Consider the following 21766-nt stretch of genomic DNA (forward strand, 5'->3'; position numbering starts at 1 on the left):
TACTGGAGTGGGTAACCATTCCCTTCTGAAGTGGGTTGCAACTCCATACTCCAGAGGCTCTTCCTAATCTAAGGATTGAATCCAAGTCTCCTGCAGCTCCTGCATTGGTATAGGTGGATTCTTTACCACTGAGCCACGTAGGAAGCCCTCATAGTCATGTATCTCCTATTACATATATTTATGCTCAAGAAAGAAAGATTTAACTTTGATTAAGTCTATCAGGAAAACAAGCAAATGCTCTGTAAGAAATGTTATTGGAACACTGAAAGCTCAGAGTGCCTGAGGGAGTCAGGGAAGGCTTTCAGAGAAAGTGGATTGGGGAAAAGAAGAGGGAACAGGGAAACTGGAGCACGTAGATGAAGGAAGGGGACTGTGGGTCAGATGGCAGAGGGCTTTGTGTGCTAAGTTGAGGGGTCCGAATCTGTTCCTCTCAGGTGATGGTGAACCCTCACTTGTGTGTGTGCTCAGTCGGGTCCAGGTCTTTTTCATTCCATGAACTGTAGCCTGCCAGGCTCCTCTTGTCCATGGAATTTTTCAGGGAAAAGAATGCTGGAGTGAGTTGCAATTTTCCTCCTCTGGGGGAACTTATCAACCCTGGGATTGAACTTGCATCTCTTGCATCTCCTGCATTGGCAGGCAGATTCTTTATCGCTAGCGCCACCTGGGAATCATCATGGGCTCTGTTAATAATGTTGATACTTGGACTGCAGGGAGATCAAACCAGTCAGCCCTAAAGGAAATCCAACCTGAATATTCATTGGAAGGACTGATGCTGAAGCTGAAGCTTCAGCACTTTGGCCACCTGATGTAAAGAGCCCACTCACTGAAAAAGACCCTGATGCTGGGAAAGATTGAAGACAAAAGGAGAAGAAGGTGACAGAGGATGAGATGGTGAGATAGCATTGCCAACTCAATAGACATGAGTTTGAGCAAACTCTGGGAGGCAGTGAAGGAGAGGGAAGCCTGGCGTGCTGCAGTCCATTGGGTTGCAACGAGTGGGACAAGACTTAGGGACTAAATAGAAGCAGTGCTTACAACATGCCAGAAACTACTCTAACAGCTTTATAAATACGAACTGGCTTAACCCTGACACACAGGAAAGAGCATGGCTACACGGCACTTGGATGGCCACATTGATGATGGTGGCCAGAACAACAGTTGGGGCACTTGCTGCTGTTGTCCAGCAGAAAGACAAAGGGAGGGATGAAAAGGCTGTGGTGGCTCTGAGAAATAATTAAGACTAAAACCATCAGTTATTTATTGGTTGGGTAATGGAATTGGTGAGGAAGAGAATGGAAGCTTGGATGAATCTCAGTTTTTTAGCTTCAGGGCTGGAGATATGATTACACTAACAGGTAAAGGACTGATTATTCTGTTTCCTTTCTCAGAGGACCTGCTGAAGTCCCCCAGAGCCCCCTACTCTCTCACAGATTATTTAGAAGTGAGTTTACTTTCCAAACATTTGGGGATTTCTCAGAAATCTTTCTGTTACAGACTTCTAGTATAATACCATCACGATAGGAGAATATTCTTTGTGTGCTTTCAATTCTTTTAAATTTGCAGAGGTTTGGAGTTTTTTGGCTCAGATTATCTTGGTAAATGTTTCTTTTTCACAGAAGAGAATATATCTTCTGCCATTGTTGGCTGGTTTTATGAATGTCATCAGGTCAAGTTGTTTGATGAGTACTCTTCAAGCCTCTTATAAATTTGATAATTTTCCAGCTACTTGAGTCGTTAATTTCTCTATTTCTCCTTTCAGTTTTATAGCCTCTTGATTGGTAGCTCTGTACAGTCAGGAGTGAGTGAGTGAGTGAGTGGCAGTGAGGCTAGAAGGTTTGCGTGGGGACTAGAAGAAGCATTTTATCTCTTTAAATTTACTCCAGAAAGCAGACACAAAATGAAGATCACCATGTATGCCAGAAGGCCTAGTGGCGCTCAGGATAAATGCAAAAACGTAAGCGAGTCCAGGCGGGTTGGCAAGGCAACTGGTACTCAAGCCAGCCAATCGGTGAAAGTCTCACCTGCGGGGGCGGGGATTATGTGAGAGCCAATAGGACGTGAAGCAGATGGTCCCACGGACCAATGGCTTGGACGACGGGGCGGGCCTTTAGTGAAGGGACGGCGGTGGGAAAGATGGCGGTGGCCCTGGCACCCTCTGGGTGGTGGCGGCGGTGGCGGCGGCGTTTGTCGGCACGGGAAGTTTCCAGGATGTTGCTCCTTCTCCTTTTGCTGGGGTCTGGGCAGGGGCCACGGCAAGTCGGGGCGGGTCAAACGTTCGAGTACTTGAAACGGGAGCACTCGCTGTCGAAGCCCTACCAGGGTGAGGCGCCGGGGGCGAGGTGGTCGTGCACCGGGAGGGCTTCGGGACCTGAGCTTGTCCGTAGAGGCGGGGGCGGCGAAGGGCTTCGTGACCCCGAGGAAGCTGGCGGCGGCGGGTGGGAGCCCCTGGGGACTCTCGCTGTGTTCGGGAGCCACGGATCCAGAGGACAGGGGTCAGCTTTCTCTCTCCCCACCCCTCGGAATTAGTCCTGGAAGTTTCCAGCAGGTCGAAGCAGGGTTCTCGGATGCCACTAGCGCCCGGCGTGGATGAAGGGGAGTTAGAGATGAACAGGTGGAATGTGGGCAGGGCAGAGAACTGCGAACGGTGGACCGTGATTGAGGGCCACTAGCAGTGAGCTGGGCTCCTGATGGAGCTGTGGATGTGCTAGAAATAAAGCATGAGGCAGAACTGGGGTAGAACTTGGCCGCACTGAGAAGATAAAATTCTGTTGTCAATTAAGACACCTGTTCTTCTCCAGTCCAGAAGCCCTATCGATGAAAGAGGCTGGTTAGCTTTGCTGTGTTTAGTGTACATAGGCCACTAGGCACAACTTATCAACCAGCAAATTTACATGGTTAGCTACAAAGAGGACCAAATCAGTGCGGATGGCTTAATTAACACGAGTGTGTTTCCCTACTGGAGGGTATGGCGACAGCATACAAACAAAAACACGAAGCATAAAGGAGGTATACTCTGCTGCTAAGGGTGATCGCTTATTCACTTAGAGGATGTCTCCAGTGCCTTCTCCTTGCAAATACTGTGGGTAACAAGAATTCTCACTTGCAAGGGGTTGATAGTCTGCGGTAAGGGGGAAAGTAGCTTCTTGTTCAAAGAAATAATGTGATTAAGCCCTAGAGCCCCAGAGGGTCAAGCTCTTTTTGGTATAACTGGGGAAATTTTTTCTTTCACGGTGCTAAAATTTACTCACATATAAAATGGGGAAGAATGAATCTGAGCTATGGTTACTGTGGCGTGGATGAAGTGACAGCTCTGATGTGCTCTAGGGTCTTCACCTGAGAAAGGCTTTGTGAAAAGAAGAAAGGTGGTAAAGAGTTAAGATTTACTGAGTGACAGGAGGTGGGACTCATATGAAGGGGGAAGAAAGATGACTCCAGCTTTCAGAGGGTCCATGGCGGTTTTCCAAATGGGTTGGGGTTGAAGAGAATGAACTGATCTACTTCTTCCCCGTAGGTGTGGGCACAAGCAGTTCCTCCCTGTGGAATCTGATGGGCAATGCCATGGTGATGACCCAGTATATCCGCCTTACCCCGGATATGCAAAGTAAACAGGGTGCCCTGTGGAACCGGGTGGTAAGAATCTTTCTCCCTCCTGTGTTGGTGACCCAGAAACTACTAAAAAAAGTTCAGTGGCATACTGACTATTCTCAGTCCCACCCCCCTCCCCATATTCTGTCTTCTGTGAATATGAAGTATTTTCATTTCAGAGATTATAATGATGTTCTTATTGAAATCAGATATTTAGGGAGATGATCTCTCTTCCCCTAATTATAGCAAATAATTGGTTTTGATTCAGTTTTCTGAAATGTCTTTAGTTCCTGATTGACCTGATAGTGTTAACTTTGGAGGTTAATAAGTCAACTCACATTTAATTACTTTGCTTTATAAAATAAAAGACTACTCTTTTAAAATTATTCTACACTTCATCTCAGTATTCCTGACCCCCTTCCCCACCCCCCTCCCTTATTATTCCCTTTTGAGTTGAATTTTAAATTTTATTTTCATGTAAAAACCACTTTGAGCCCTTGGTCATTTTATTTGTCCTTCTCTGGACCTTTTCTAGCGACATTGTCTTCCTTGAGGTATGGCGGCAAGAAGTGAATGCAGTATTCCTGGTGTGGCTGCACTGTGATTTTGTACAAGTGTAAGATGATGCTTTCTTTTCGGTTTCCAGGGCTCTTTGCAAATCTTTTATGATCACTTTACTTTGGGGAGTGACCTTGGCATTCTTGAATACTTTCTTTTGGGTTCTCAGAAGCTAAGAACTTACTTTCCCATGGTTTTTATCATTAGTTGTAGATAAGTGGATCTCAGAAAAAGGAACAATTTCTTGTCCCTGTTCATTTTATGTGGCAGAGAATTCTGAAGAAGCAGAAAGACAAGAAGTTTCTATGTGAGCTATTTGTACACTCTGGCCCCTTAACCCAGATTGCAGTGCTGAGCTCATTCTTGGACGGAATGCAGGGCAGTGTGTTCAGATAGAAGTGGAGGGCTGGCAGCTGAAAGACTTGCGTTCTCAATCTAGTGGTCTCACAGACCCTCAGTTATTTATCCTTGCTCAGTTTTCAATTTCTCCAACTGTCAAATGAGCTTCATCTTATCCGTTCTGCTTGCCCACCAGGGTTACTGTTAGAATAAAATAAGGCAATAGACATGAAAATGCTTCGGAAAGTTACGATGGTTACAGAAACGCCGCTGTTGTTTGTTACATGTCTATTACAAGAGTCACTGATACAGGTCTATGGATTATAAATGATTTTGTCCAAGGCTTGATACTTTGATGTTATCTTGCTAGCTGTCTCTATGTAACGCTTTGATGTAACAATGATTCTAGTCTAGGATCTAGTTATCTTGCTCTTTTTCAGATTCTCTGTTACCTGTGTTTTTTGTTATCTGACTGTCAGAGTGAGCCTTAGCACTGTTTCTAAGTTATTTGAATAGGATGGATTTGTTTGAGCAGTGGTGCTCCAATTTGGCTGTCCTTTGGAGTTGGTGGCCGGGTCCCACCCCCAGAGATTCTAATTTAATTAGAATGGGGTACAGCTTGGACACTTGGATTTTTAAAAGCTCCCTAGGTGAATCTGACATGCAGCAAAGTTTGAGCCCTACTGTTAGACATCACCCTGAGCAGGACTGTATAGCATCGTGCCGCACGAGGCCAAGGGTAAGAGCGGCGGATGCCTCTTGGCTCATTGTCTTCCCAGAGGCATATAATACTTACCCACTGGCTATGGGGGCAGCTTCCTGCCACTGAATTTCACTCTTGCCCTGAGATCTAAATGAAATAGCGCAAAGATGAGAACCCAAGATGACAACTGGGGGCTTGGCTTATCAGAGGAGGGAAAGCTACTGGAGATTTCAGGGTTCTTTGGTGAACTCAGAAGTGTCCACACCCCTTTTATTTTGACTATGTACTAATACTAGCACTTTAAGAGGATTTCCCAGAAATTGAAAACGGAAGCTGAAAATAATTGTTGCTCAAGAGCCAGAGCAATCTACTGGGTTTTTTGGTTTGTTTTTGAACAATCTACGTGGAGGGCCTTTGCCTGAACTGGCCTATCTGCTCTTCCTTCCCCTCGTTTTTCACGGTGAAGCTTAACCAGGAGCCTCTCCAAACCAAATACCTACTCTGATTTCTCTTTCAAAGTGTTCAACTATTTAGAACACTGAATTATCCACTTACTTCTGTCTACTTTTTTTTCCCCCAAGGTTTTGATACACAGTTCAAAAGGAAAACAGGAGTCTGTTTAGTGCCCACCTCCTTCATGATTTTCCACCAAAGGCTGTCTCTGTGGTGGTGGGAGGAGGGGGTAGTGTCTCCTTTGGTGCATTTCTGTTCCTTGGCTGAGGGCCTGACACTGGTGGGGACATAGCTTATCCCTTCTTGTGGGAACTCTGGGTTGCCCCTCAGCTTGGCATAGAGCCAAGTCTAGCTAATTAGAGTTGTTTATAGCAGATGTTCATTATTCCTGGAGACCTTTGTGTGATGCCTTAGGTTATCTTTTTTTTTTGTAATGAATGAGGCTTTGACCTTTCTTGAGATCCCAGCTTTTTAGAGTCTTTCTCTCAGAGGGGTGATCATAATTGCATATGAGTATTAATTCAGCCACCTCTACCCTGGATGCTGAGATCTTTTGCTGGGTGGGTATAGGATCACAGCAGTCTAACATGAAGTTCTCTCGTCTTTTCCAACCTTGGGATGCTATCCTGTTTCTGTTGGGAGATGGTGACGCTGATTGGGAGGTGTATTCACTTTACATATTAAATACCGCATACAGATAAGTGACTCAATCTGTTTAATTTTACTGCATAAACCTTTAGCGAGTTTTAAGTTTTGGTTTTACCTCTTAGCCTCACGTCCCCCGCGTGTGTTTTCCAAGTGTGTAGACCGTGGATGAGGGCCTGAGGCCTGGTGTTTCAGGCTCCTCTTTGATTGCAACGTCTCTTTCACTTTAGCCGTGTTTCCTGAGAGACTGGGAGTTGCAGGTGCACTTCAGAATCCACGGGCAAGGGAAGAAGAACTTGCACGGGGATGGCTTGGCCATCTGGTACACGAAGGATCGGATGCAGCCAGGTACTGGGGCGCTGGGCTGCTCTGTGTGGGGGGGTGACAGGCCTGCTTTTTCACGTGTCCTCTTCTGGAGACAGGCATGACTTCACAGTGCCAGCGGTTTTCCCTCTCCCTTGATGTTTGGATACACATTAGCCTGTCTAGTCTTTAGAATGGGGTCTGAGTCCTAAAAGCAGCTGACCTTGACTCATCCTGGGATGGCCTCTTGTTTATTGGTTACTTCCGCTTTCTCTTTGAAACTTCGTGGCCTGATTGGCTGAAGGAAAGCACTGGCCCTCCCAAATACTGACGCTGGGTGTACTGGTTTCTCCTGAGCCCGAGTAGAGACCCATCTCAGAACTCCTGAGTCAGGAGAAAGGAGAAGACTTACCTATTTTTCCTTTTTGTACGGGAGGCTTTGCTGCAAGTACAGGACAAATTGAGCCTGATCTGACCTGATCTCTTTTGCAATTAGAAGCAGAAACTTGGGAATTCAGTTCACTCGGGGGCATAGTCATCAACAAGTGTTTGTGAAGCAGAATTCTTCAGGGGCACCTTAGCAACCAGGTCAAATCAGGGAGCCGCTGGAGCGCTAAGCACGGTGACGCTGGCCTTCTCTCTCTCCCCTTTAGTGACAGACAACTGTGGGTGCTTACTGAATGCTTGTTACAGGCCGAGCCCTTCACGGGGTGTTTCTACAGCTGCTTCCTCATCTTAAAGGGACGCCTGGGGTCCTTTGAATCTCACTTTTTCCTCCATCACAGTGATGTGTTATTCCTTTATCAACTCTTGGCTTTGTTTCACTGTTGTTCATCATCTGTTCTCTCTCTCTAGGGCCTGTGTTTGGAAACATGGACAAATTTGTGGGGCTGGGAGTATTTGTAGACACCTATCCCAATGAGGAGAAGCAGCAAGAGGTAATGGCCAGTGTCATAGCTTAGGTCAGCCACATTGAACTGACATCACAGCCCTTTGCCTTAGGAATGTTGTTCAGGCGGGAACACGGAAGAGGAAGTGAGGGGTTCGGTTCTATTTTCTTTGTCTGTTGCACTTCAATAGTTAATGTCTGTGTCAGTTTTTTTTCTAGAAGAGAGTTGTTCATGGTGCACAGTCTTGGCAGTGGTCCTCGTGATGGGGGCTTTTCAGGGTTAAACAGTGGTCTCTCTCGTGCGCACATTGGGAGCCACTAGACTTGAGCTTGCATGGCTAGGCCAGCACCGGAGCAAGCTGAATTCTGTGCCTCCACTCCCCTGACATCCTGTGTCACTGCTGAGCTCTCTTCTGCAGCTGCTCCCCCTTGCCAGTATCCTTTTCTTCTTCCTCTTCTCAGACCTGCACACTGGTCTCCTCTAGGAAAGGCTGTAAAGAGAAATGGATGAAATCTCAGCATTTTGTTGAAACCTGGTAGAGATCCAGTTGACTTCCCTGGTAGCTCCGTGGTAAAGAGTCTGCCTGCCAATGCAGGAGACACGGGTTCAGTCCCTGGGTTGGAAAGACCACCCAAAAGAGGAAATGGCAACCCGCTCGAGTATTCTTGCCTGGGAAATCACATGGCCAGAGGAGCCTGGTGGGCTACAGTCCCGCCAGGGCGTCACAAAAGAGTCAGAAACGACTTAGTGACTAAGCAACAACAGCAACAGCAGTCTGGCTGTTAGCAGAAGCGTCCTGCACTTCGTTAGCTGGCCGTAAGGGTTTTCTCGTACTTGCTTATGCTAGCAGCAGGCCTGTGCTCTCTGCCTGGTGACTCTGCCAGCAGATGGTGGGGAAATGATTAGGACATGTTGTTGCTGGGTATCCTATCACTAAATAATGTTTAGCAAGAAAGGCACGATTAGAAATGAAAGCAGAACTTACTTTTCCCCCCAAAAGTTTTTTATGAAAAATTTCAAACGTATAAAAAAAAATTGAATGAACAGATCATTGTATATCAACACCCAGATTCAGCAGTTTCTCACATTTCCGTTCAGAGTTTGGCTTAAAGGACGTGGATAGTGAGACCTGAGTTATGAGAGGAACCTTTTGTGGTGGGTCAGTTAGAGACTTGCTTCTGGGCTTTTCTTCAGTCTGCCAGACATCAGCCACTGTTGAGGTGCCACGCCCTGGGAATTAGTGAATGAGATCCACGTGGTCCTCACACTCGGGAGCACTGATGTGTCAGCGTGCTGATGGGGGCTCTGCAGAGGTGCTCTCGGAAGACCTGGCAGAAGCATCTAACCTGGGGGGGACGGTGGTGGTTGGGAGAGACTTCCTCCAGGAAGTGATATTGACTTTGAAATCTGCAGAATTAGATTAGATTAGCTGCAGATAGAAAAGCGTATGTTAATGTGTTAAAGTCAGAGAAGGGACAGTGAATGTGAAGGGGAAAAGGTGGGGTCAGAGAGAAATGAGGCTAGAGAGAAAAAGAGGGCCCTCAGCCTCCCCGTGTTCCAAGGCCGCCCTTCACCTTGTGTTCTTTGCTGCTAATGCTCTTCTGTCCCAAGCGTGTTCACGGGCCACTATGACTGAGCAGCCTCTCGGGTGGCTGGTGACCTGTCAGACCAGCGGCAGAGCCATTTAGTGTGGCTGACTCGCCCTCAGCGTGCACATGGTGGGGCGGGCTCTGAAGGGCGGTGTGCCTATCGGGGAGTCTGGAGCTATAAGTATTTTAGGGGGTAAGTGCATGAAAGGATTTTAGTGAGGGGACGTCGTGAGAAGGGTTTGCAGTCCCATTGAGGAAATAGTGGTGGTTAGAAATGCATCTGAAGCATGCGTGGGCTTTAGGGCTTGACTAGACTTTTAAACATGGCTCTCTATTTCTCCCAGAAATAAATTATTCACGCTCTCTTAGCTTCCATTTCACCATCAGGCAGGAGTCATTCTGCTTAAGAGGGCAGATCTGATGGGCCTTGTTTTGTAAGGAGAGTAGATGTTAAACAAAAATATCAGTTTCAGGTGGTTAAAATTGGGACCTCTTTTCTGCCTTAGCTGCAGTTGCTCTTGGAATTATCTGCAGAGCATTTAAAACTACTTCTCTCTAGGCCCCAAGCTCGGAGAATCTGATGGGCAGCTTAACCTTTTCAAACATCTCTAGGTGAATCCCATATATAGCTGGCATAAAAGACCCCTGGAGGCAGAAACAGCTGGTTGGCGAGTGGCGTGAGCAGCTCACTGCTCTTCTCAGATCAGGCCAGCTTGGAAGTCGAGTTTGAGGTGCTTCCCATATTTTTTTAATGTAATGATTGTTTTTCCTCTTTTGAAACTGGAAGAAAATAAGCAATAATATGCCTTGAATTTAATAGCACATTCCCTCCAATCTTTATATTGATGAAAACACTGATCCCTCTTGATCTCTTTATTGTTGGTGGAAAGAATTTTTACATTATTAAAAGAACTCTATAACTTTGTAAGTTCTCTTAATATACTATTTGGATGTGATTTAGTGGGGTTTTTTGTTTGTTTTTTCTCAATCCTTGGTGAGGCAGTGTTTTCTAAGAGACACTCCTTTGGAAATTAGGTCCCAGGAATATTGGCCAGCTCTCAGATGTCATCAGGGATTGAGGCTGAGCTTCATTGGTGAGAATTAGTTTTCAAGAGAAGTAGAAATGTATTTCTGTTACAGTTGAATACAATAGGATTTTACATGCAATTTCAGGAGGTTCATGGGTTCCCCAAAGTAGAACTGTAGACAAGATCTCCTCTTCCACAGAGATGAACGATCCCTCTCATTAACAAGAGCATTCACATACTGGGCTTTCCCGTGGTTCATTGGTAAAAAATCCACCTGAAGTGCAGGGGACGAAGGAGACAAGGGTTCGATCCCTGGGTTGGGAATATCCTCTGGAGGAGGAAATGGCAACCCACTCCAGTATTCTTGCCTGGGAAATCCCATGGACAGAGGAGCCCGGTGGGCTGCAAAGAGTAGGATACAGCTGAGAATTTACGGCACAGCACAGCGTTCGCGTGCCGCTGTGATGGTGTGAGCAGCGAAGGTTGAGACCACCTCTTAGGCACAGAAAGGGCTGACTATTTGTATTCTCAGCACTGAGTGACGTCCCCGGGGACATTTGCAGACATCTCGACAGTGCTCTTGTGGCTCCTTGCTCTCCCTCTCCCCTCCCACCCTCCTTGTCTTCACACCTGGGTTCCAGAGAGCAGGCCTGGTCAGCGTGCTCAAGTGCAGTGTGGTTTAGGTTGGTAAGACCTGCTCTGAGAGGGACTCCTGCATGCTGGTTCTTAGACTTGTGTTGGTTGGTAACAGAGTTTCCCAGGTTTGACAGCAGGAACAGTGAAGTGACTTCTCATAAATGTGAAATGTTTTATTATTTATTTATTATGAAATATTTAGGTTTTTTTCATTTAAAATGTTCTTTTTCAAACTGATGTGTATTTTAGATGGCTGTCTTGTCATTGTAAAATACAATAATATAGTTATTGTATTTTAATTGTATTTTAACATATTTAATAGGCAAAAAAAAAAAAAAAATCAAGAAAAAGTAAACATTAATCCCCAGAATGTGTTATGTGTTTGGAGATTTTTAGTGGTCCATAACAGCCAGTGGTCTTGGAATTACTGCTCTAAAAAAACATGTGTTTGGTTTTGTGTTTACATATGAGCACCTATAAACAATATTTAGATCTGGAAATTCACTTAGTCATTGAATGAATGTTTGTTGACTCCCTTTTGAACACTAGGCACTGTACCAAATGCTCTGCATATCTCATTTCGTCTTCATGGTGAACCCTGGGAGCTGTGTGTTCTCCCCGCTTGCAGTGAGGAAGTAGACTCTCCGAGATGACGCAGGCGTGCGTGGCATGCCTGCAGTGAGAACCCAGGTCTCCCTGATTACGGAGGGCTGTGTGTGCCCCTTTTTCTCCCTAGTGAGTCACAGCGTGTGTGCTTTGCACCTGCGGAGTTTTAGCGTAGGACCCACAAGCTCTCGAGTCTCTTCATTCAAGGTATGCTGAAGGTACAATAGTACCATGTAGCACAAAAAGTTAAAAACACTTCCGCACTCTTCAGACAACCACCATTTGGACAGCAGGCAGGAGCTCCTAATTTTTGGTGACTCTTAAAAGAGGAATGAAACTGCCACCTTTGCCACAGTCAGGGTCATTCTTCTGCCTTTGGTTCTGGCTGTATATAGGCTGCTTTCCAAGGAAAGAAAATTAGCTTCTGTGTGAAATTAGTGGGTACACAGGAAACCCTTCAAGAACTCCTGACTAGGCATAGAAGTTAAAGTGGCATTTAAAGACTTACGGTTAATGTGAGGTGTCAAGTTGAAGGCCAAGCCATGAGTTGCTGAAGTGGACAAATTCCAACTTTGAAGCTGTAGACCTGTCTAGTGCTATATTTCTTAAATTCTCCTGCCACATCCCAATCATCCATAGTGCCTTTTTGTTTTTTTAATTAATTAACCACATCAGGTCTTAGTAGCGGCACACAGGTTCTCTAGTTGTTACCCCGAGGTTTGTGGGATCTTAGTTCCCCAACCAGGGATCAAACCTGTGTCCCCTGCTTTGGGAGGCAGCTTCTCAACCGCTGGACCACCAGGGAAGTCCTGCCTTTTAAAAAAATACGTAGTCCCACGCCCCATTCTAAACCTGCTGAATGAGGCTCTCTGACTGTAGTTCCCTCATGTATGTGCAGTTGAAAAGCTCCCCCAGGTCATGGCAAGGCCCAGCTGACCTCTGGTGGGTGCTGAAAAAGAAGGTGCCTCACCAGCCTTGGCAAGAGCAAGGCCCCCTTAGGTTAAGGGTCACTGTTCTCAGCACTCTCTCGAAAGTTTCAACTTAAACTTCTGATCCCAGGTACTGGGGTTGAAACATCAAGCAAGCCTTGGGATCACCAGAGCTCCCGAGTGCATTTTCAGTCCCTTCTTTTCCCTCATTATTCACTGAAGTTATGGAAGCCCATTTCTGTCAACTGCTGACAACACATTCATAATTCCCTTTTCCTAAATGATAGTTGTAGAAGAGTAGTTTTTCAGCCATTCAGTCACCCACTGATTGGTTTCATACCTTCTGTGGTCCTGTACATAGGCCCCCAGTGGTATAAGAGAGCAGCTGGGGAGCTGGTCTGAGGCTCCCCCAAGACCCTCACTGTGGCCTGTAAGGCCCAGCATGGTCTGGCTCCCGCCTCAGCTCCCACCAGCCTGTTGCAGACACCCCTAGTTCTGAAGATGCTAACCTCATGCTTCTTCAGCCCTCAGATTTCTTGGTGAATTCCCTCTAACTGCTTGATCTCCTCTGTTCAGATGTTGTCTCCTCAGGTATATGTCTTCTCTGTATTGTATTACCTATGTTATTTTCACCATAGCATTTATCACTGTCTCAGACAGTGATGGATTTATTTTCTTGGGCGCCAAAATAACTGTGGAAGATGACTGCAGCCATGAAATTAAAAGATGGTTACTTCTTGGAAGAAAAGCTATGACCAACCTAGACAGCATTTTATAAAGCAGAGACATCACTTTGCCAACAAAGGTCCATATAGTCAAAGCTATGGTTTTCCGGTAGTTATGTTTGGATGTGAGAGTTGGACCATAAAGAAAGTTGAGCGCCAAAGAATAGATGCTTTTCGAACTGTGGTGTTGGAGAAGACTCTTGAGAGTCCCTTGGACAACAAGGAGATCAAACCTGTCAGTCCTAAAGGAAATCAACCCTGAATATTCATTGGAAGGACTGAAGCTGAAGCTCCAATCCTTTGGCCACATGATGTGAAGAGCCAACTCACTGGAAAAGACCCTGATGCTGGGAAAGATTGAAGGCAGGAGGAGAAGGGGGTGACAGAGGATGAGATGGTTGGATGGTGTCATCAACTCAATGGACATGGGTTTGAGTGAACTCTGGGAGATAGAGAAGGTTAGGGAAGCCTGGTCTGCTGCAGTCCATGGGGTCACAAAGAGTCGGAGCTGACTGAGCAATTGAACAAGAACAAGATTGATTGTATGTCTCCTCCCCTCTAATGTCAGCTCCATGAGAGCAGACATCTGCCTGTCTTATTTCCCACTGAGCGTCCAGCGTCTGGGACAGTGCCTGACTCATACTAGGTGCATACCCAGTGTTAAGAGAAAGGAATGCTTTGGGTTCTACCCGTTGGCCCGCAGCAGGGCAGGGCTGAACTGAGCTTGTGCAGGCCTCCCTTACTACTGGTGCCGAGAACTATAGCAGTTTTTTTTGGAGCAAAGCTAAACACCATTGAACCTTGTGACTTTTCTAAATCTGTCCTGCTGCAATGTTCCCACGGAGCTTTTTCTTGCCCGCATGTTGTAGGTTAGAATAACAGTAACTGTTTGGAGGTATATGTCCATAAGGCTCAATTAGAGGGTAAATGATCCCTTTGGATTAGAGTTAATTTGATAGTCTCTCAAGTGGTGGGATTTTTGTCTTCTGGGCAAGAGCTATAGCCTGAGATCCTGGGCAGTAAAGGACATCTTGAATTTGGAAGACTCGAGCCCTATTTATCACCCTCGTCTCTCTCCTTGCCACAGAAGTACTGTTGTCTGGGCGCAGACACACTCATGGCCTGACCTTTGGACTGTCAGAGACATAAGTGAGGCCTGCTTAGAGAATGTGATGCTGGGTGTTTTTATAAAGTTCTGAAAGTTTTAGGACCCTGTGTGGGTTAGAGAGTTCTTCCTAGTGGACTACCTTGAGAATCTGATGATAGCAGCAGACCCTAGCCTTAGAAAATGTACAAGTAGTTTTTTGCCTATAATTTTGAGGGGCCTGAGGACTTGTGGAATGCCCTCCATGGACCCTAAAATTCTATTTGGGGGTTGAGATTGGTTTGCTCTTCCACTACAGCTGGGTCATAGCTCTTCCACGGATGTTTCTCTCTGACTTGGTCTCCTGTCTTCTGTGCCCTCTCTTGTTTTTATAATAACCTGCTGGACCCTCTCAGGCCCAGAAGAGGCGGTATTCTCCAGGAGTCCAGGTACTCAATTCTTGACTCACTGTGGCCGTCCCCGATTTCCTTGTGTGCCCATGCAGCATTTGCGACTGTTCACGATCTGTGTGGCCGTTGTCTCCAGAGTCACCAGTTCCGCCTGCATTTTCATCTTGCATGTTGATTGTCTAGAACAATGAGGAACTCCCCAGAGAAGTGGCATGTCTGATGTTTCCTGTCCTTTCATCACCGTGTCTGTCTCTTCACTGCCTCAGTTCCAGGCTTATTCTGAAGTGGTTGGCTTGTCATTTCTGAGGAAGAGTTTGCTCCACAAGGGCTATTGGAGAGAGAGGGTCTCCGAAGTAGGTGGGAAAATGGATGGGCTACGGGGAGACTTTCAGTAGGAGAACCTTGCCCACTGAGTATTACTGGGAGAAGTTGTGTGCAGTGAAGGGCCGGAAGATCTTTTGACTGAGGAGTCACCTGTGGCTGGAGAACATCACCAGGCCACCTGGTTCTGGCACTGTCCTTTCTGAGTCCTGATCCATTTCACATCATGTGCTTATAGAATGTTAGAATTTGAAAGGTGCTATCCTAAATGGAAAGAGTTCCCTGAGGGAACAGGTATTTTCAAAATGCCTGGGTACACCAAATACTGGGTTGGCCAAAAAGTTCATTCGAGTTTGTCCATCAGCTGTCATGGAAAACTAAAACTAACTTGCCCTTGTGGGGGAAGAGGTGGTGCTAAGGTGGACACATACAAAGAAGCATAATAAATGATTTTTCAAGAAGTTTACTTGGCAGTCGGTGATATGTATTTGTGTGTGTATGTATATACACACACATACATACACATGGGGCTTCCCCAGTTGGCTCAGTGGTAAAGAATTTGCCTGCGATGCAGGAGTCACAGGAGACTCGGGTTCGATCCCTGGGTCGGGAAGATCCCCTGGAAAAGGGCATATTAACTCACTCCAGTATTCATGCCCGGAGAATTCCATGGACAGGAGCCTCTGGGCTACAGTCCAGAGGATTAGAAAGAGTCAGACATGACTGTAACAACTTAGCACATGTGCACATACAAGTAAGAAGAAAACCAGTCTTGGGCAGAATGTAAGTGCCAAGTGCTAACCTCTGGGAGGATTCCAGTCAGACCCCAGAGTGTCAGAGGAGCCATTTCGGACCCACCCCAGATGGGAGGAGGATGCCTGGAGGCAGGTACTGAGGTCAGTCACCTCTGGGCCTTGTCCCTCGAGTGACCCTCTCAGCGTGGGCCCTCGGAGGCTGCTAGGGACAAGGCAGAGTGGTCGTCCGGTCTGTCGTGAAGAGCTCAGCTTTGTGTGCAGAAGTCCCGTCGCTGTTTGCACAGGCGTTCCTGCCAGAGCTTCCTCACCGCCCTCTGCTTTTCCTCCCCTGCCTTCGCAGCGGGTGTTCCCCTACATCTCAGCCATGGTGAACAACGGCTCGCTCAGCTACGATCACGAGCGGGATGGGCGGCCTACAGAGCTGGGGGGCTGCACGGCCATCGTCCGCAACCTCCATTACGACACCTTCCTTGTGATCCGCTACGTCAAGAGACACCTGACGGTGAGTCCGTTCCGGGCACGCCGCCCGTCAGCAGCGCAGGCTGTCTCACTCCGCTGCCGGGGCCCGGCCCTGACTTGCCTCCCGCTCTCTGTGTTGCAGATAATGATGGACATCGACGGCAAGCACGAGTGGAGGGACTGCATAGAGGTGCCGGGGGTCCGCCTGCCCCGGGGCTACTACTTTGGCACCTCGTCCATCACGGGCGACCTCTCGGGTACTGCCCTGCGCGCTCCTTACTGGCCCTAACTCAGGTCACGTCTCCCTAGGCAGGCCCGGGCGTGAGAGCCAGCTGGGCAGAGCTCTGGCAAGCAGGTGCCCACGAGTGCTCCCCTTCCTGAATTCTTGTGTGTAGAGCCCAGATTGCCCAGGCCTGGGGTCGTCTGGCACAGTTGTGTCTGGGAGCGATCTGCTGCTGCCAGCAAGCAGTGCTCGCCTCTTCATCAAGCCAGTGCTTCCAGTCTGTGTTTTCAGGTCTGTGCTTTCCTTTTCCTAGTGCCTGTTTCCACAGGCAAGTCCCTTCACCTAATGTGCTGGCTTCCCCTTCTCCTCACAAAGCTTTTCCTTGACTGACCCCCAAACTCTTTTGTGCTCAGATTTCTGGTTTTTTTTTTTTTTTTAATAAAACCTACATTTTATTTATTTATTTATAGTTTGGCTGCACTGGGGCTTCTCTCGATGTGGCTGCACTGGGGCTTCTCTCGATGTGGCGTGTGGACTACAGAGCTTGCAAGCTGGGTAACTGTGACTCTTGGGCTTAGTTGCCCAAAGACATGTGGGATTTTAGTTCCCCAATCAGGGATCAAACCTGCATCCCCTGCACTGGGAGCATGGAGTCTTAACTACTGGACCACTAGGGAAGACCGTGTGCTCAGACTTCTGAATGTGCTGTGTGTACAGAGGCTTCTGCTTACAGGCCACCCACCTCTGTAAATCACCAGCATGGTAAATGCTGCGTTCGGACCCGCGTCTGCCATGGCACTGTTCTCATAAAAGCTCCCTCTGTTTCTCTGCTCTGTCTGTTTGCTCTTTATCTTCTCTTGAGCTCATTTGATCAGTTACCCTGAAACTCCTGCCTTACTTGACTTACGTGACCGTAGCAGAACCAGACTTTTCTATCTTCTCTGGATTTTCTACCTACTTGTTTCCAAAGTTTCTCTTTTATGTCCATTCTCCCCCTAAGCCTCAATCATGACGTCTTTTGAGGTAAAGAAACTTTTGGTTCTTTTGATTAATATAGTGTATTATGAATGAAGCTGGTATGAGATGGAACTTTCTTGTGGCAAAACAGGAAGGCAAATGCCCATCTGAAACGGGCAGCGTCTACTCAGCCTTGGCCCATTGTTGTCAGGAGAAAATGTGGGCTGTCCTGTTGCTTAATATCAATGCTGGCAGAGAAAACATTTTTTCTAACTGAAGGTAAATCCAGTTTTTTGTGTTTTTTTTTTAAACTGGTTTTACCTGCTAAAGATTCTAAGAACCCACAAACAGCTGTAAATGTCACCCTAATGATACAGATGGTAAGAAGTCCAGTCCGCAGTAACAACCTAGTAGCACTGAGCACCCCTACCCTCATATTTCTGGCCTCTTAATACCAATTCCCACCAGCGAGAATAAAAGCTTCCTGGAGATGTGTCTCATGCCAGGTCTAAGGTAGGAAATACAAGCTAAAAACTTCCCAGAAAAGCAGAGAACATATCAAAAACTTTTAGATTCATGTAAAAGGACTCAGGAGTCCACTTGACTAGGCTCCCACTGGGTCGAGTTGGTTTGAGTTGCGCATCAGTAAGAGGTACAACTTCAGTGTATTTTGTTGTTCAGTCATTCAGTCATGTCTGATTCTTTGCAACCCCATGGATCATAGCACACCAAGCTTCCCTGACCTTCACTGTCTCAAAGTTTGCTCAAACTCCTGTCCACTGAGTCAGTGATGCCATCCAACTATCTCATCCTTCAGTTCAGTTCAGTCGCTCAGTCATGTCCGACTCTTTGCGACCCGATGGACTGCAGCACTCCAGGCCTCCCTGTCCATCCCCAACTCCCGGAGTCCACCCAAACCCATGTCCATTGAGTCGGTGATGCCATCCAACCATCTCATCCTCTGTCACCCGCTTCTCCTCCTGCCCTCAATCTTTCCCAGCATCAGGGTCTTTTCCAGTGAGTTGGCTCTTCACATCATGTGGCCAAAGGATTGGAGCTTCAGCATCAGTTCTTACAATGAATATCCAAGGTTGATTTCCTTTAGGATTGACTGGTTTAATCTCCTTGTTGTCCAAGGGACTCTCAAGAGTCTTCTCCAGCAACACAGCTCAAAAGCATTAATTCTTTGATGCTCAGCCTTCCTTATGGTCCAGCTCTCACATCTGTACATTATTGCTGGAAAAACCATAGCTTTGACTACATGGACCTTTGTTAGCAAAATGGCTTCTCTGCTTTTTAATAAGCTGTCCAGGTTTGTTACAGCTTTTCTTCCAAAGAGCTAACGTCTTTTAATTTCATGGCTGCAATCACCATCCACAGTGATTGAAACACAGCAAATATGTTTGAATCTGTGAGTTTATAATCTTACTTTAAAAGGGGAGAGAGAAAAATTGAGCCCCTAACTCCTGCATCCTTGTCTGGTAATTAATATTGAGATTCAGGGTCATGGTCACAAGGGACTGGGAAGAGTTAGCCTTAGCCCAGAAGGGAAGTGTGTTCCAGGCCAGTGCTTGTTCCCTGCTCGTGGCCCATTAAACAGCTGCTCTGTGGCCCTTTCCTCTTTTGCTCACGTGTGTAGTCCGTGTTAAAGGGAAGCTGTGGGGCTGTTCTGTCTCCTTTCACGAGAAGGTTTTACCTGTGACTGGGGCTTAGTTCTTGTATTATTGCTCAACTTTGAAATTATACAGGGGGCTCCCCTTGTGGCTTAGTGGTAAAGAATCCGCCTGCCAATGCAGGAGACGTGGCTTCAATCCCTGATCCGGGAAGGTACCACGCGCTGTGGAGCATCTTAAACCCGTACGCCACAACTGCTGAAGCCTGTGCCCTGGAGCCCGTGCTCCAGAAGAGCAGAAGCCGCTGCAGTGAGAAGCCCATGCAGCAACAAAGACCCAGCCAAAAATAAAATAAATAAAATTATGTAGGTAGGGCATGCTTGTTGATGAAAACTCTCTATATAGGGTAATGTAGAATATTCCCTGTTACCTGTCCTTATTTCTAGATGAGAAACAAGAGGTTTTGGTGGTGGGTTTTTTTTTTTTTTTTCCCAGGTCACTGTGTGTTAGCTGTGGACTAGAAGCTTAAACCAAGACATTCTTCTCAGGGTGCCTTGAGTCATCCCTTTGTCATTCTCTCTGTCGTTAGACAACCACGATGTCATTTCCCTGAAGCTGTTTGAGCTGACGGTGGAGAGGACCCCGGAAGAGGAGAAGCTGCATCGCGACGTGTTCCTGCCCTCAGTGGACAACATGAAGCTGCCTGAGAGTGAGCACAGGGGTCCAGGGAAAGAGCCCCACGGCCGGCCAGGGTGGTGAGGGCCGCTGGGGGGCCGGGTGGCCGTGCAGCCCAGCAGTGGCGGCTGACTCCTCTCTGTTCTTCTCCGGGGCACCTGAGCACTGGCCCTGCCCTCTCACTGGTCTCCACGTTACTGACGAGCAGTTCAGGGCTGCTTGGGTTTTAAATGTGGCCTGTGTAGAGGGCATACTGGAGCTCCGGCTCCCAGAAACGGGAACCGCCCGTCAGCCAGTCCTGCCCTCCCCGAGTGGCCCCCTCCTCCTGACCTGCTTCTCTCTTGCTTCCTCAGTGACAGCCCCGCTGCCTCCCCTCAGCGGCCTGGCCCTCTTTCTCATCGTCTTTTTCTCTCTGGTGTTTTCCGTCTTTGCCATTGTCATCGGGATCATCCTCTACAACAAATGGCAGGACCAGAGTCGGAAGCGTTTCTACTGAGTGCCCCCCGCAACCTTGACCTGGGTGGCTGTCCCTGGGAGGCGCGGGTGGAGCACCGCTGACCTACCCTCCCGGCCGGGCGGGCCTTCTCCTGTCACCAGCACCTGGTCATGGGTGCGGGTCTGTCACTGGAGCTTTGCGGGCAGGGACGCTGGCTCCCCCATCACCTGTGAGGACGGCCAGCTCTGGCTCGGGAAGCCCCCCCGCTGGGTGACACTGCTGCGATGTGCCTTTCCCCAAGGTCCCGCCACTTGGGAGTGAAGAGGGCTGGCGAGAACCTGGGCCGCCATGATGCCAGAACCACCGGCAGGAGTTTCCTAGCCTAGGCTGCCTTGCTGTTGGGCTCACAGGGCCCTTGGGCTTCACTTGTAAGTCTTCAAAGACTAGAAAGTGGTCACTCCTCACACCTTCTGGCCAGCCAGCCACTGGTTTTTGCTTTTTGTCCAAGCCCCTGTCCACCTGAGGCACTTCCCTTGGAAATCTGGATGGAAATCTCTTCCCTGCCTCTCCCTCCTTCCATCATCCTCTGCAGATGCAAGCTGAGCTGGAAAAGACACCTGGCTGCCTCTCCATTAGGGCCTGGGACTGCAGGACACACTCGAGGGTCACTGACCCTTGCTAGGGGGCCATGGGGAGGGGGCATTCTGCTGGGGCTTGCCACTCTAGCCTTTGTTCTTGAGGGTGGATCTTGGTTCTGTTGGTGGGTTCGTAGCACTCCCAATTAGGCCCCTTTAGGCCCCCGGTCGGGTGTGTGAAGTCAAGAGAAGCATGGGAGACGTCACGGGTGCTGTGGGACTGTGAAACCGCTCCACGTTTTGACACTGAAAGCAACATCTACCATGTGACCTGAGGACGTGGAGGTGTTTCTGGATGCTCCAAGCCTGCTTCGCTGCATGTTTTATATTCATCTTAACTTTTGGAATCCTACTTAGAGTGTCAAAATGTAAGGAACCTTTCTTCTATAGCCTCAGTTTGGATGCTCCCCAAAGAGGAACTCTTGCTTCTCTTTCTTAAGTGATAAGAAACGGTGGTTGTAAATCTGGAAGCAGTGGATCCTGGTCACCTGTGCCTGGAAGAGATCATTGTTGTTTGAGCGGCAGAGCCTGAGCATCCTCCTGTCTGGGTCAGCCCTGACACCACTGCCTTACCTGACAAGGAGTCGGGCGCTGCTCGCCTGTCTGCCCTGTGATTCTGTTGCTGACAGGTGGACTCTCCCTGGAGGGTCTGGACTCAGCTCTCCTAGCCCTGTGCTTTTGTAGCCCGAGGGAAAGTCCTAATGTGGCTGATGAAAACCAAACATGACCTTCCGTGTGGCCTTCCTTTAGGGGTGGGTTCGGAAACCTTCAGCCCATCCACCCTTGCCCTGCCTGGGATGGGAGCACACTCTGCTCCATGCAGAAGGCAAGGGGGGTCCCCTCGGCTGGCAGGGGGGTGGTGGTGGTGGTTTCTGTTGTTTTTGGCTTCCTCACATCCTTTCCACGAGCTATAGGTCTCTCCTGCAGGTGGGGTGACAGTGGGGCCCTTCTGACCTCCTGCCATGGGCCTTCAGACCAATTTCTTTGGAACTAAGGAAGCAGATGGCTGTTTTGTGTTTTTGAGTTCCAGGGGAGATTGGATAGACCTCTGTGGTGGGGGCACAAGGGTGGGCTCATGAACTGGCCCGAACGTGAGTGCAGGAGGGAGATCTCAGCACAGAGGAGACCACACTTGTGACTTCCATGTGATTCTAGCTCAGGAATTTTTCGAGGCTCTGAGGAGGGCAAGAAGATGTGAAAGATGGTATA

General features: G+C 48.0%; 1 protein-coding gene across 7 annotated transcripts; it reads left to right on the forward strand.

Annotated features, from left to right (window-relative positions):
- Positions 1 to 2087: 2087 nt before the first annotated feature.
- On the forward strand, positions 2088 to 21284 carry LMAN2L (lectin, mannose binding 2 like). Of its 7 annotated transcripts, none has more exons than XM_043918699.1 (9): positions 2112 to 2320; positions 3512 to 3630; positions 6514 to 6631; positions 7442 to 7524; positions 14490 to 14522; positions 15900 to 16061; positions 16161 to 16275; positions 19401 to 19520; positions 19840 to 21284. In XM_043918699.1, the coding sequence occupies exons 1-9, from the start codon at positions 2134 to 2136 to the stop codon at positions 19980 to 19982; spliced, it is 1080 nt and encodes a 359-aa protein (XP_043774634.1). In that variant the 5' UTR covers positions 2112 to 2133; the 3' UTR covers positions 19983 to 21284. The 7 variants fall into 7 exon arrangements, with proteins under 7 accessions (XP_043774635.1, XP_043774634.1, XP_043774636.1 ...); XM_043918701.1 differs by having other exon boundaries at positions 2121 to 2320; positions 19401 to 19566; positions 19956 to 21284; XM_043918702.1 differs by having other exon boundaries at positions 2121 to 2320; positions 19956 to 21284.
- The last annotated feature ends 482 nt before the right edge of the window (positions 21285 to 21766 follow it).

Source organism: Cervus elaphus, chromosome 11 (genome assembly GCF_910594005.1).
Source record: "Cervus elaphus chromosome 11, mCerEla1.1, whole genome shotgun sequence".
Classification (NCBI taxonomy): Eukaryota; Metazoa; Chordata; class Mammalia; order Artiodactyla; family Cervidae; genus Cervus; species Cervus elaphus.

Excerpts from the sequence above, each read along its gene's own strand:
- LMAN2L (XM_043918699.1), top strand. The coding sequence starts at position 2,134 with ATGGCGGTGGCCCTGGCACCCTCTGGGTGGTGGCGGCGGTGGCGGCGG. Across the intron at positions 14,523-15,899 it reads GGTATTCTCCAGGAGTCCAG|CGGGTGTTCCCCTACATCTC; the intron begins GTACTCAATTCT and ends CTGCCTTCGCAG. Across the intron at positions 16,062-16,160 it reads ACGTCAAGAGACACCTGACG|ATAATGATGGACATCGACGG; the intron begins GTGAGTCCGTTC and ends TCTGTGTTGCAG.